The sequence below is a fragment of the Mytilus galloprovincialis genome, chromosome 6 (assembly GCF_965363235.1).
Source record: "Mytilus galloprovincialis chromosome 6, xbMytGall1.hap1.1, whole genome shotgun sequence".
NCBI classification, from domain to species: domain Eukaryota; kingdom Metazoa; phylum Mollusca; class Bivalvia; order Mytilida; family Mytilidae; genus Mytilus; species Mytilus galloprovincialis.
The window spans coordinates 9,793,212-9,809,827 of record NC_134843.1 but is presented as its reverse complement, the minus strand read 5'-3'; the positions used below and the strand labels follow the sequence as shown (position 1 = coordinate 9,809,827).

General features: G+C 31.1%; 1 protein-coding gene across 1 annotated transcript in view; it reads left to right on the top strand.

Moving 5' to 3' along the window:
* Positions 1-13,892, top strand: part of LOC143078505 (uncharacterized) — a 30,903-nt gene extending 17,011 nt beyond the window's left edge. Inside the window, exon 4 of the mRNA XM_076253367.1 lies at positions 13,653-13,892. Within this exon, the coding sequence (XP_076109482.1) occupies positions 13,653-13,860 (208 nt within the window). The 3' untranslated portion in view covers positions 13,861-13,892. The remainder of the gene's footprint in view (positions 1-13,652) is intronic.
* Positions 13,893-16,616: the final 2,724 nt, after the last annotated feature.

The following is a 16,616-nucleotide window of genomic DNA, read 5'->3' as shown; positions in this document are numbered from 1 at the left end:
TATAAATTATATGTATGTCCTTGTAATTAATATATATCTCCGTGGACAGTTTATAATAGTTACTGATTTTCTGATTTTATAATTAATCAACACATTTTGGAAACATAGGAAACAAATAGTTAATTTTAACAAAAATTACACATTACACAACGTCAATTATTTTGTCAGTTCATTTATATTATGATTATTATCATTTAAAAGAAATTCTGATAATATAACGAAGTAAATTTAGTTTTAAAAGTAATCAGGCAATGGTCATAGCGGCATTTCCAAAATCACAAAACCAGGAGATATATAATCCCTTGTTTGCAAACTTTAAATTCAATTTCAACGACGTTGTTTTTGGTGTGAATCCGGACAACAACAATAAACAAAGTTCTCGTCATGGTTTGGGGGCCCAAAAATGCTGTGAAGATGAATAAAAATATAAAAGCAGGTTTTTGTCAAACATAAAATCGTATCAAGAGGTTTAGATATAGTTGTCTATATCCGTTATTAAACAATAGATAAACAATAGAGAAGAATATATCAATATTGTGTTTGATAATAGACAAATAGTTATCAAAGGTACCAGGATTATAATTTAGAACGCCAGACGCGCGTTTCGTCTACATAAGACTCATCAGTGACGCTCATATCAAATTATTTATAAAGCCAAACAAGTACGAAGTTAGAGAGCATTGAGGATCCAAAATTCCAAAAAGTTGTGCCAAATACGGCTAAGGTAATCTATGCCTGGGATAAGAAAATCCTTAGTTTTTAAAAGTCAGAAGCAATCAACTTCATATTTTCTGACCTCTTTCAGTCATTTTTCTGAAAAAAAGTGGGTGAAGCCTGTTTATATATCGTTGTTTTAATTTATCCCGTTAGAAATTATTTTAGGATAAATGTAGGTTTAATAAATAATCGGTACGAAGATATTATTTTATGGTGTGGTTGACTGTAATTTCTTCCAATTTGAACACCAAATGGTACATTTGATTATAAGGAGAAGTACAAAATTACTATTTATTGTAGAATCACTGAGAAAACAGATTTTTCTTTCTATAGATATAGGAAGATGTGGTATAATTGTCACGAGACAACTCTCCATCCAAATAACAGTTTATAAAAGTACCAGTATGGGTCAAGGTACGGCCTTCAAACTAAACCTTGTTACACACCGAACTCCAAGCTATAAAGGGCTCCAAAAATTACTAGAGTAAAACCATTCAAACGGGAAAAAATCTATTTAAAAAAAACCTGAGAAACACGTTTGAACTACATACACAGACGACAACTACTGTACATCAGATTTCTAAACCTTCATTATTCCTGAATGATAATTTCAGTGACTTATAACATTGATTTGTAAGCGTTGACTAATTTGATTCGTTCCAGAACAGTCACCTGTTAAACTATACTTTCAAAAGAGGATAGAAAAGTGATATTGCATGGTTATTTTTAGAACTTTTAAAAACTGATATTTATGAATTTTATGATGTTGTTAAAAGTCTAACTGTGGATTCATTTATGTTCGTGGGTACCAATTTTCGAAGATGAAGGAAATCTTGGATATTCACGGTTATTTAATTTTCAGGCTTGGTTTAGCTGAAGTCGGCATACAAACTTACAGAAAATTTATCATTCGTTGAAAATTTAATTTCGTGGTTAAACTGTACCCTCAAAATCCACGAAAACTGGTATCCAACGAATAATAATGAATCCACAGTATGAGGTGTATATTTATCATCGATTACTTAAAAAATAATCTTCAAATATATAAGATGTACACAAAAAACATAAACAATGACTGCATAAAATAGACAATAGGATATCTATCAAAAATTCCAACAAAATTAAATGATCGGAAAATAGAATATAAAGCACCGACGTTTTTGATACAAATATGATATAATATTAAAAGCATAACAATTGCAGTCTTTATATAAGGTCAATGCAAGATATATCAACCCAAAGAAGTATATCGACCTCGGGCCTTGTCCTCTGTCGATATACTTATTTTACGTTTACATATTCTTGTATCAACCTCATACAAAGGCTATAATTGTATAATATTATGAACCTCAATTTACATATGTTTTAAATTCAAATTGCATAAAATCATTGAGGTAAGACCTATACGAGGATAAAGCCGCTTAATATTTGTCTGTAAGTAGCCATGATTTATTTATCACGGAACATTTGGAACTCTGAGGCATTTTTTGGTACAGTGTTTTATCTTTAGTTTTCTTGCACTTCAGAATGGCAGCAGGGAATGTTTCAAAGAAACAACTATCTCACCAAAGAGCAGAAAACAGTCCAACGTCGCAAGAGAATACCGCACCCGGGGGTGTATTTGACTGGCCCCTACATAATCATGTATTCTAATTAAGCGAAATCGACGCCACACGTAACACCGAACATATAAATAATAAAATCAAAAAAAAACAAGACTCACACAGGCTAGAGATTCGCACACTAACTCTTCACCTGTATATCAAGCCAATGTGGAAAAAAGAAACACACAGCAATGCACACGGTATATCTTAGTATCAACGAAATCCGATGTTAGGAACTATAGCTTTTGATAAATTACTCCAATACTTGTAAGTATATCTTTATCATTTTGTTATGTAACCGTTTATATCTATATCATTTTGTTATGTAACCGTTTATATCTATATCATTTTGTTATGTAACCGTTTATATCTATATCATTTTGTTATGTAACCGTTTATATCTATATCATTTTGTTATGTAACCGTTTTTATCTTACCTCCTATACATTTCTAGGAATATGATTGGTTAAAAGCGTCCTCGTGGAAACCGTGTATATTCAATATTAGGTTAGTTGGGAGGTGGGCCTTATTCTATAAATGGTTAGTAGTGGAGTTACGTCCCTTTATATTCCATATAAGGTAATAAGGAGGCGGGGCTTATTTCATACACGGTTAGTAGAGGTAATACGTCCCTTTAGAAAAACAAAACAGTACTGAGAAAAAATCTTAAAGGTTTGAACAGACGAAGAAAGTGATGATAAAGTGAAATAAATTCAGAAAACACATTTAAATCTAACAAGTTGTCATTGTTGGCATCATGTTAATGTTAACTGTATTGAAGACTTGCTCATTTTGATAGGTCACTAGTCTAAATTTTACACGTTAAGATAGTCTGTAAGATAAATTCGTTACATAGTGTGCTAGTGACCTAATACGGTATATATGGGGTCAGTAAATTCCATATATACCGTATTAGGTCACTAGAACACTATGTAACTAATAATATCTATATCATTTTGTTATGTAACCGTTTTCTTTAAGGGCCATATATTCATAGTCAAATTTACAGCTTTGAAGATAGATAATCAGCTGATCCTTCGCTTTAGGGTAAACTAGTTTGAATTTTCATTTGAGATCGGTATTTGTTTTATTTTACTTTACATTAATGTTTAATAGATATAGGAAGATGTGGTGTGAGTGCCAATGAGACAACTCTTCATCAAAATAACAATTTGTAAAAGTAAACCATTATAGGTCAATAGTTTATTTGAGTGCTCCTTTTCTGGTACGTATAGGAAAAGCTAGAATGTTCTACATACACATTGAAAGTTAACATCTAGGAAATTAAAAACAAGTCGAGTTTTTTTTTTATCTTTGATAAATATAGTTTTCTAGTCTGTCTGTAGTAATGTTGTTAAAAAGTTTTCTTTTCATTTTCCGGTAATACAAATGAAATTTCAACTAATCAGGCGGAGCTAACATTCTAATTTGCATAAGAACAGCCTATTTGATAATAATTTGTGTGTAATAAGGGTGATGCCGTTAAATCAATTATTGATTTTTAATCACCTAGAAAGGCCACAGTAGTATATCGCTGTTCGAAATTCATAAATCGATTTAGAGAAAAACAAATCCGGGTTACAAACTTAAACTGAGGGAAACGCATCAAATATAAGAGGAGAATTACGGAACAACAGAATTTCAACATTAAAATGTAGCACACACAGAAACGAACTATAATATGACAATGGCCATGTTCCAGACTTGGTACATCACATTTTAAGAAAAAAAGGGTTGTAGTAAATCAGTGTCACCAAATGGATATACAAAGACTTTTATAGGGAAATCAATGACTATGTATCCCTATTTCATTTTCGAATACACATAAAGTGTTTATATATTTTAACCGGATTAATGATTATTACTGAACAGTCGATAGGTTTATCTGAAAACACTAGTCTTTAGATGGACCCCGCCCAGTCAAATAAAATAAATCAAGTAATAAAACTATAGATATTTTGGTCAATTGAAACACGAAACTGAATATTTTCACAGCAATAGAGTTCATCACTAGTATTCTGTTGGATTTTCACTGACTTCTACTTTAGTCTTTATGATCATTTTGTATTTATTTTGGGTAATTGACTGTAATCTAGCTCTCATTACCTGTGAGGACGTCTTGTGTCTTTTGTCTATTATTGTTATTTTACTTTTTGTTAATATGTCTTATTATTTAATACAAACAAAGAACTTGCTTTCAATTTCATCTTTTTTTTTGTTTTAATGTGTATTAATAGTTTGCATATTCATCAAATTTCAAAACATCAACTTTGCATCAAATGCAGAGTTTGCGTGTTGAACTTGTAAATGATCCATTGTGTCATAGTGTTGCATGAAATGGCCACCAAACTTTGCATGAAAACAGTTGTCTTCATTCATATCTATTTCATTTGAAACGAGATTTAATATCAGTGTTTGAAATATTCTTTACAACTTTGATACTAAATTGTCTGTGTGCATATTAAAAATGCAGCAATTAGTTTTTATCATAACATGCTGTGTTTTTTTGTCAGCATGTCAAATAACAATATCAGGAGGAAAGTTTAATTCAGATGTTTGTAAAGGGTACGGAAGGCTCGAATCTAAGATTGATATCCTCGCAGAGAAGCTTGGTCGTAGTCTTGATATGCTGAAGAAAAATAATAAACAAGTTAAAGGTAAATAAAAGCTGCAATTCTAATCTTTAAATGTGATTATTTGTTTGAAACGGAAATGTATTTTCGCAGACATGTATTTCATATAAATGTTCATCATCAAATCGTGTGTACGTTGAATAATATTTGTGACTTGTGCTTTATGATTTTTGAATACCGGTATAGTAATGTTAATCTTATTTGTACCTCATTTTATTCAGAAGACTGTAAAGAGGACGGAAGGCTCGAATCTAAGGTTGATATCCTTACAGCGAAGCTCGATCGTAGTATTGATATGCTAAAGAAAAGCAATAAACAAGTTAAAGGTAAATTGTGCCAGTAGTTCTTATCGTTTAATGTGATAATTTGTTTAATTACAAGAACGTGTTAGGCCAAATATTCATCTTTATCTTGTTTCAGGATAAAGTATTCGTTTTGTGGTTCTTACCAGGACTTCCTACTTAATGAAAAATGGTCATGCCTTATCAAATGGCCATCTCTTTATCATTAAAAGTGACACGTGCTAATCAATTATCGGTTCAGACGCTTGGATTCCATGATCGACAATTTATATAAAAAAAAAAAATTACGAAAAAGACTATATTTGCAATTGCATTTGGAATATTGGATTATTTCATCGAGATTTCCTTTTGAAAACCCTTTCATATAACATCAACAACGAACGTTCACATGGAAGTCTTTTTTTCCATTGTGATTCTCTATTTTAGGTGTTCTATTCCAGCTGGCTTGGGTTGCTTAACATATATTTGGATTCAAGGATGTTTTCCCGTAAACTATATATCATGTGTCAGTTGTAATACATTTGTTGAATGTGTTTGAGCTTTTGCAATTTGATGACTTTCCTTTAAGAGTTTATTTTCTGTGATTTTACTGTTTATCGACAACTTGAAATTTTACATTGTTTTCCATTGGCTGATTTATAATTCTATCTATGAACAACTTTCATCCATATTGATATCATTAGGGCCGTGAGCTTTCTTGTAAACTAAATATCATTGTCTACATTCTAAACAATTAAGTTTATGTTTCTAGTCCTCAATTTCTTTTATTCTTCGTGTCTTCATTCAAATTGTTCTAAATAGAGATTAATTTTCAGTTTGACTATTCCAAACACGTTTTATGTTGAGTAAATACTGTGGACTTTTCTCCAAAACATTATCCCATTTCCCCCGTAATTACTTTAGTAGATGTGGAAAGAGAACCAAACATTATTGTTTAAAGTTTCTTGAAAAAATATTGATCAATATTGAAAGTACAATTGTCTTTTTACAGTTTTCTTGAAATACATATTTCATTTGCTTCCCTATGCTAATATTGTTAAGGTACTTTTAGATTATCTTCAAAAAAGTATTCATTTTAGTGCTGTTTGGAAATGTTGCTTATACTTTTCTATTTGTAAAAACAACAGTAAAAGTATATGTCGCCGGTCTGTTTTTTACTTCATTTCGTGCAAAACTATTACATTGAATATTACAGAATGTTTTCTGACACGGAAACCCACTGAACGTAATAGAATAATAATTTAGTTTAATCATTTAGAGTCGAAGTTGTTATAAGATTCTTTTAGGGTATATAGTTCAATTGAAATTTTCTGTAATGAAATTTTTGATTTGATTTAAATAAAGGATTAAATCTCCCTGATGCAAAGCTATTATTCATTGTCTCTATTTGGTTATACTTTTTGGTTTTATCAGTTTTTCAACGTTTGAAACATAATTTGGATTTTCAATTGTTTGGCAAGAGCTTTACTCAGGTGACAATAATGATCGAAAAGCGCATTTAGATTTGTAAATTGGTACCTTCTATTTCATTTAAGGGCATATTTTACAGTTACAGGGGAGGTAATGACTTTCCTACCGTAAAATGTTATTTTCGTGACGTCAAACGGTGACATATCGGGAAAAGATGCATTTTACGACTGATTTTTATCATTCAAACTGAATTAAATTTGAAACGAGTTAGTGGACCCCTCTGTTTTAAAATGTCATTCGGTTTGATTACGTTTGAAGATTATTTTTACCAAATTTCATGAAAAAGTCAATGATGCAATTTTTTAAAATTTTTATAAAAATACAGCAAATTTTTTTTTTCTACATTCATGAACATTTGATAAATTTTAGTTATTTCTAAACCAAATATTTCATAAATTTATAGGATACTTATATTAATAGAGAACTTATAAATCATTTAACAAAAAAAAAGGCTTGTGTTTATCTTTTAAAACAAAAAAGTAATGTATTTCTGTCCGGAGGAAAAGTACGTCCACAAATCTGAATTTTGAGCAAATATCTGAAATTTCGACCTCATTTTACTTAAAAAGTAGCACGCGAAGGTATATTTTTTATTACATATTTGATTAAGCAGGTAAAAAATAGCCTATATATCTTAAAGGGAGAAATTCTCACAGTCAGAAACAAACTGTTGGGCATTAGCTGTCAAATTCTTGGTCACCGATTTGACTCAAATTCTCATATTTGATTTATAATAATGTAAAACATTTATCCTAATTACCAAAATTCTAAAATAAACAGTTTACAGAGCATGGGGAAGATATTATGAAGGTTCGTTTCGTGTGTATTTTATTCCAGACGCCATCTAATTAACTATCGATTTGACCTCAGATGACCATATAAGCGATGTAAACAGAAATGAAGATATGAATAGATTAAACCAACACGTGCAATAGGATTTTTTTTAGGTCTGTTTGAGTTTATTTTATAGATTAAAAATATATGTTTCTCATTGTTATTAACCGTATAAGAGTGATTTTATATGGATCGAATCAGTAATCAAATGATTTACCGTAGTTTCATTTTCATTGTTGACATTCTTTTTCTTTAAATAACCAGTACACGTACAATGCATGCGTTGTCAATCTCTAGCAAGGGGTTAAATTGAAGTTCACATGAATACGGATTAAATGAGGTCGACTAATTCACTTGCAAGTGAATGAGTAATTATCAATGTTTCTTCGCTTAATTTGACAAAATTGAACCATTTTAGATGCTAAAAGCGAATTATTATTTCACTATTTCACTTTCATTATTGATTGACCAAAAAAAAATCTTACTTTAGTTTTTTTTTATATATCTCGTAGCTAGTGCCCCTTTAAAGACCAAACAGCCTATTTATTTCTACCAGTGATTTTCCCTTAAAATTTTGTGTGAAGGTATTTTATGATTTGAAGAACAAAAAATGATGAAAAAAATTGGGGGTCATCGACTTAGTTTTGTCGCTATAGCAACCTCAGTTTCGTGTTTTCCCGAATATTGACATAATATTTGCTTGTTATATAAACTCTTCAAAAAATCCCTTATATCAAACCTACAAGCATAATTCTTGTTTCACATTAAACAGTAGATTTGTATCTATCAAATACATGTTCAAGAGTTTAAGCCTCATATTATTTTGATCTTTAAACATATGATTTATTTCATTCCCGCCAAAAATAAAACGTAAAAATGAAAAACGTTTCCAGTATCAAAAAATATCTACCAGTGATTTCTTTATAATAATTTCAAGAAGGAAAGTGCCACGTGTACTCTTCTAAATAAAGCCAAAAAAAGTGTGTGTCACCGACCTTTCAAAAAAGTTATGAGCAATTTTCATGTTTTTTTTTCTTGTTCGTTTTGAAGAAAAGAGTGTCTTTCTTCAGAACATCGCATCTGACGTCATAGTACAAACTTTCCTTGCTGGCGCACTTTTTGAAAAAAAATCGCAAATTGGACGTTTGAACCCCACATTTAAATTTCCAAGAATAACAACTATAATCGCCTTCTTAATTATCCGGTAATACAAGAGATTAAATGCATGTGTCAGTATTAGATCTTATGATGATGTTGCCGCACAATATTAACCTTCAGAAACCCCCTCCGTCGGAATGGGAAATTGTTTTAAATAACCTTTCTCGCCGCTTTTGTGAGGAAAGTCTGTTTTTGTCCTCTGTCCCTCATTAGCAAAAGTATTGAAAATAAATGAAAGCTGGCACTGGCTAACTACAGAGTATTTGACTATATCAGACTACATGTGTGTGTTTTTTTCGCGTCAATTTCAGAAGTTTGCCGAAACGAACTCATTTGCTACTGTTGACAGACGGACACACAAAAGCATGGACAGACTTCTTTATACCATTATATTTCCCGACTAAGACGAACGTATAGAAATTATTCCATCTAGTTTGTGAAGTCATTATTTCTAAATATTTAAGATATAGGGAATTTAAAATTATAGGTATAATATATGAATTCAAGTTTTTGATTCTAAAACGTTATACATCTATCATGAAATACAATCCCTGTTATTACTACCTCACATGACGATGTTTTGAATAAACGAGAATACAAAAGGTTTTTAATTCAAAAATTAATTTAGAAATCATTTTCTGTTGAAAAATACAAAGTTAGATTTCTCCAACAGGATAAAATATTATAAATCTAAATTGCTAATTTTGTAAATTAAAAAAAAAGACAAGGTTGTTGCCGGAATTGAAAATCGAAATTTGTTTTCAATCTTTCCAGTCATAGTTTTAGCTAAATAAAAGGGAGAGATTTTATGTTGGATATCATTCTTGGAGCAATTGTTTTTGTCATAAGTTAAATTTACAACTATTTTATATGTTTTGCCTTACAGCTAATTTCCTAATGCATGTAGGGTAAAACTTTGGTTGGCTTCCTTGCTTTGTTTGTATAAATGTTTATTTAAGCTTTGTAAATAAGATTCACATCTTCATATATAGGTATGTAAACCTGTATATATGATAATTCAATTGGACATTAACAAAATATAACAACAAAGCAAGCAAATTACTAAAGTGATGATCTACATACAGTAGGAAATTAGCTGTAAGCTGCAGTGAGATCAGGCGAAATGTTTATCATTTCTTCTTAAGACAAATTGAAATGAAACAAATGACAATACTCAATTTTTTTAAATTTTGAAAAATTGACATTAAAATTTGAAGGATCAAATCATAGAAAACATGTGTATTAACATGATTAAGTTTTAAGTTGATAGGACTTCAACTTCATCAAAAACTACCTTGACCAAAAACTTTAACCTAAAGCAGGACAGACGGCACAATCGTCGCAAATGAAAGACAAAATGAAAGAATAATAAAAATGAAATGCATATTGGCGGAAATACAAGACATAATCTACGCATGTGAAAGAATTAAAAAAAATGAAATGCAGATCGGCGCAAAAAAGTAAAGATCAAAAGTTATATTTGATTGTTTTTATTAGAACGAAGGTTAAATATAGTGTAGTATCTTTTATGTCCATTTGTGTTATATTTCCACAAGATATCAGCTCGACGCTTAATTCCTCTTTACTTGGGAGACGTATTTTTAAGCGTACACCATGTTGGAATCCGTGAAAAACGCGAAATAGGACGTTTTTATTTGACGTTTTTTTCATTGCTAGAAACAACGTCATAGAGCTTTTATGTCACTACCAAGTTGCGTTAGTTGATGCGCATAAACAATAGGCTGTTTGGTCTTTAAGTAATTAGGATTAATGCGCGTCGCAAAAGAAATTATACTTTCATTTTTCTTTAATAAGATATCACTCGTCGATAACAATAGCTGTGAATCAGTCTAGTTATCAAGGAGCACCTATGATGAGGTCTTTAACTCAAGCGAGAAATAACTCTTCAAACAGTATATTTCTAAACTATTGCGTCCACTGAATGGCAGGTCACAATGCGTCTTGATTTGAGTTGATTGCCGCCTTCTTTTGTTATCACACGCTAAGTAGTAGCACAATATAATGTTTTTTATCCGATTATTCTGTTATCTTCCGTAATCGTTTTTGAAATTAATTAAGTTCAATCTGACTTCTCTCATCGTTGACAGTTAAAAAGCATTTAAAGAACAACAAATTACATTTAACAACATCTAATAAGTCATTTTGAATTTAAAAAATACTGCAAAAAAGAACAATTATTTACAACCATATGTGTATTCTTCAATGATTAACAGATAAATTAGATCTGTCGCAAATATTTAACAAAAACATTTACGTACCAAGGAAAGTACTGTAAATTGTCCAAAGCAAGTGCATCAAGTGAAATCCTCTGTCAGAAGGTAATATTTAAGGGGAAATATCCCAAATAATCAGACAGCCTTACAGTGTGGAATGGCCATTTATCTTAAAGTTATTATTAATGCTTTAAAAATGACAGATACATGCAACAGTAGTATACCGCTGTTCGAAATTCATAAATCGATTGAGAAAAAAACCTAGGTTACAAACTAAAACTGAGAGAAACGCATCAAATATAAGAGGAGACCTATGTCACAACAGAAACACAACATTAAAATGTAACAAACACAGAAATGAACTATAATACAACTATGGCAATTTTCCTGACTTGGTACAGGACAGTTTAAGAAAAAAATGGTGGGTTGAACCTGGTTTTGGGGCATGCAAAACCTCCCGCTTTTATGGCAATGTTAAATACAACATTAAAATGAAAACATTACATGACAGGACTACAATAGAAATAAATGGGAGAACATACAGGACAGAGAAACACACGAATAATAGCTAACAGGGTAATAGATAATAGGGTTTTCTGCCTTGGAAACATTGTATGGTGTATTCCTAGTCGAGTACTCTCTAAGATAGAAATATTGCTTTAGAAAAATACTAGTTCACTTTAAAAAAAAGTTAAGGATGTCGCTCTATCCATAAATTGAATATTTTACGTTTATTAATGTACTGTGTTCAACCATCCTTCACAAAATATATAATCCATGGTAAAAAAAAACCAACAGTATAAAAAAACACTACATAGAAAACTAAAGATTGGGCAACAAATCCACCAATAATGTAGAACCTGCCTGATAAATTTCACTCTATTTGTGTAAATCTTTGTTCATTATGCATCAACAACATAGGTGGCTTGGATATAAACATTGACAATTTTTTTAAAACCTTGACTTTCTTTTAACAGACTGGAAACAAAACAAATGTGCAATTAAGAACATTGCTCGGAAGAAAAAAAGCCAACAAAGTTCATGGCATCTTAAAACACATTCCTGGGGAAATCATGTTTGCTGTGCTGAATATGCACACGATGGAAATGCAACAACCTACTCACATACCAACTATGACAATTTACCATACTGGTGGGTAGATCTAGGAAATATGTATGATATAAAATGGATTGAAATTATAAACAGATCAGATTATAATCGTAAGTTTCTATGGGATTTAGTCTAAGAGGCATGATGCAAATCAACTAATGTTACCGAAATTTTATTGCATTTTATCAATCAACAAATCTGTCGTTTTATTTTTCTACTTTGAGGAAGGGGACAATGGTGTCTTATCTGATTTTAATGCGATTATATAAAAACAAATTAAGGACTGCACCCGTCCCCTCTTTCGAACCACAATCTATATACATCTTCCTAATTGATTCGGAGACTATCAAGTATTTGGATATTGCATGCATAATAAGCAGTTAAATGTATTGGGAATATTTGCCAATTATACGTAGCTAATAAAACTCAAGAAGAAAAGGGCATATCAAGATGTATTTATACGATATTCTAGTATATATATGATGAAATGTTCAGCTTTTGGTTCCAAAGTTAAATTTATTTAAAACATATTAAAATTAGGCATTTGTCATAAGTACGAATTGCCGTAACCATAAAAAGACACTGAGGTTTAACACTAAAAAGATTTTACTATTTGATATATATCATATGCTTTGCATATGTACCCTTAAGGTCAAACAAATTGAAATATAAATCCTACCTCTCTGTAATCCCAATCATTGGATCAAAAAGAAGAAGCATAAAAGAACGTAATGTAAAAGTCAGTTAACGAAATGTTTGCCGGTTATAATATATAATAATGTTATAACAGTAAAACAGATAAAGCACTCAACACAAGCAATGTATTTTTTGCATTTTATGTTTTGAAAATCAGGCTAAGATCATTTCACCACCCCCATTTGCAAAAATGTATGTAATGTGTTCCCTTTACTGAGACTCTCAATCATATATTATATGCGCTTATTTTAATCCGACTGTTTTTTTCTTCCTCGGGATTGCAAAATAATTACAATGAAAATCACTATAATAATAAAAAATATCATTAACAAGGTATATTATGTTTACGAATGGTATACAGAAATATACTGGTTCCTAGAAGTCTTTATCTTTGCCTAGCGATTCAGAAAATTTAGCTGCTCTAGATCAAGATTGTTATATTTTTAACATGATGATTCTATTTAATACTTGGGAATACAATTTCTGTCAAAATATTTAAAAACCAAACAGAAATATACGCTTATGAAGATAACATCCGATGTCTATCCAGTATAAGCGAAATAAGGTAAAACAGGTTTGCGAAACACCTTGTAGTTTTCCATGTAGCTGATTGTTTTCTAAGACGTCTTTGTTTTAAAGAAAATTACAGCTTTAAGATGAGCGTTTCTACTTCGTAATACCCATCAGAGACGCTCGAATAAAAAAAGGGTAAAAAGAGAAAAAATAAAGTACGAAGTTGAAAAGCATTGTTAACCCAATATTCTAGTAAGATCAAATTGCTTTACAGACGAAAATCTACTGGTGCATATGCAAGTCGGAAAAAAATATAAGCGTATATTTATGCATTTTATATCATATTTGTATGTATTTTTTTATTTTTTTCACAGTTTAACGTCTGAAAAACGTAGATATCATAGTTGGGTCAACTTTGAAAGAAATGTCATTATGTGCACACTATAAAGGCCCAGCCAAGTTAAAGGAGCATCTTATTTTCCATTGTAATCGGCAAATGAGTGGCCGTTATGTCAAAGTGACCATCAAAGCCAAGCAATACCTCCACTTGTCAGAAGTAATGGTGTTTGCTACTGAAATATCAGAATAATGTTTCCATGAATTAAACTCTATAATACTTAATATTCCTTATATAATTTATTCCTTACAAAATAAAATGAATAAAAAATGATTAAAAAAATCTTATATGAGTAAAAAAATAATTTGAGTAAAGGTTAACAACAAAAGGAAATATGAAAAGACACTTAAAGAGATAAAAACAGTTAGAAAGGAAAAATGACGACAAATAAAATACTGGTTATACGTCTACGAGAGAGTAAACCAACAAAACAAGACATTCAAATGGTTAAAAACATCAAAGAAAGAAACAAAGACAATAAACAAACTTACTGTTTATACGCCTATAAGACACTTAACCAACAACACAAAACCGCCAAAGACGTCTAGACGGAAAAGACTCAAAGAAAGAAAAAAAGATGACAAGATAATAACTTTCTTGTTTTACACCTATGAGACGAAAAACCCACAACACACGAAATAAAATAAGAGGGAACAAACACTAACTAAAAAAGAATCAAGACGATCATTTAAACACAAACCTTTTATACGCATACGAGACATAAAAAAACCCACAACCCACACCAGGTTGGGAAATGTTGAGAGGGAAAACATGAGATAAGAAAATAAGTCTATAAAATAAAACCTATTGGTTATATGCATATATAAAACCAAAGACATATAAAACCAAAGACATCTAGTGGGGAAAAACTAAAAGAAAGAAACAAAGACGACAAATAAAAAACTTACTGGTACCATTAAAACGTTTAATTCTGCTGCAATTGTTTGCAACTGTACTAAGTCAGGAATCTAATTTCAGTGCTTGTCTGTTTATGTGGTTCATTGTTGTTTCTCGTTTTTCGTTTTTTATATGATTAGACCGTTGGTTTTCCCGTTTGAATGATTTACACTTGTAATTTTTGGGGCCCTAAAGCTTGCTGTTCGGTGTGAGATTAGGCTCCGTTTATAATGGTTTTCTTTTATAAATTGTGACTTGGATGGAGAGTTGTCTCATTGGCACTCATATCACATCTTCCTGCCCTATCTATATATACGCTTAAAAGACCGTTAATCGTCGACCCTTCAAAAAGGAACTAGAGGCTCTTTTAAAAGAGCCTGTGTCGCTCACCTTGGTCTATATGCATATTAAACGAAGGACACAGATGGATTCATGACAAAACTATGTTTTGGTGATGGTGATGTGTTTGTAGATCTTACGTTACTGAACATTCCCGCTGCTTACAATGATATATATATATATATCTATAATGAACTTGGCGCAGTAGTTACAGTGGAAAATATTTTGTACAAATTTACAAAATATACGAAAATTGTTAAAAATTGGCTATAAAGGGTAATAACTCCTTGAGGGGTCAATTGACCGTTTTGTACATAATTGCATAATCTCTATCTATAACCATATTCAAGATAATAACCAAAAGCTGCAAAATTTTCTTAAAATTACCTATTCAGGGGCAGTAACCCAACAACGGATTGCCTGAATGGTCTGAAAATTTCAGGGCAGATAGGTTGACCTAATGAACAACAACATGTCGGCCATTTTGGTTGGCTGGCGGGATCAAACACAATTTAAAAACTAGATACCCTAATGATGATTGTGAACAAATTTGGTTAAAGTTGTCCTAGTAGTTTCAGAATAGAAGATTTTTGTAAAAGATTACAAAAATTTACGAAAAATTGTTAAAAATTGACTATAAAGGACAATAACTCCTTAAAGGGGTCAACTGACCATTTTGGTCATGTTTTGACTTATTTGTAGATCTTACTTTGCTGAACATTATTGCTGTTTACGGTTTATCTCTATCTATAATAATATTCAAGATAATAACCAAAAACGGAAAAATGTTCTTAAAATTACCAATTCATTGACAACAACCTAACAACAAGTTGTCCGATTCATCTTAAAATTTCAGGGCAGATAGATCTTGACCTGATAATCAATTTTAATCAATGTCAGATTTGCTCTAAATGCTGCGGTTTCAGTGATATAAGCCAAAATCTACATTTTACCCCTATGTTCTGTTTTTACCCATGACAGCCATTTTGGTTGGTTGGCCGGGTCACCGGACACATTTTTTTTTAACGAGATACCCAAGTGGCCAAGTTTGGTTAAATTTGGTCAAGTATTTTCAGAGGAGAAGATTTTTGTAAAAGTTACCGATGACGGACGACGACGGACGCCAAGTAATGACAGAAGCTCACTTGGCCCTATGGGCCAGGTGAGCTAAAAAAAACATAAAGAAACAACTTACAGGACGACCAAAAACAAATTACTTGTTATACGCCTACGAGACTGAAAAACCCACAACACACAAAACCCTGAACATTTAGAGAGAAAAACATCGAAGAAGAAAAGAGACGACTATCCAAACATTAACAATGTAAACGCCTACGAGGCAGTAAACTAATGACAAAATACTAAAGACATCTAGAGGGAGAAAAATTAAAACAGAAACAAAGACGACAAAATAATAACTTACTAGATAAACTACTTAGTGCCAATAAACCAAGGACGCAAAACCAAAGACATCTAGAAGGAAAGAAATACTTAGAAAGAAATAAAGAAGATAAAAAACTATTACTTGGAACTTTTAAGGAAAAAAAGAGACTGCATTTCCATACCCAAACTTCAAAAATAAATGTATACGAAGTAATTTGTTATTAATACCAAAGTTTGAGGACGGTAATTGGATGATTAAAATAAAAGTTTAAGTATGATAAAATACTTAAAATACTGTCTACCTTCTTCGATGTCAGAAAATACAAGGT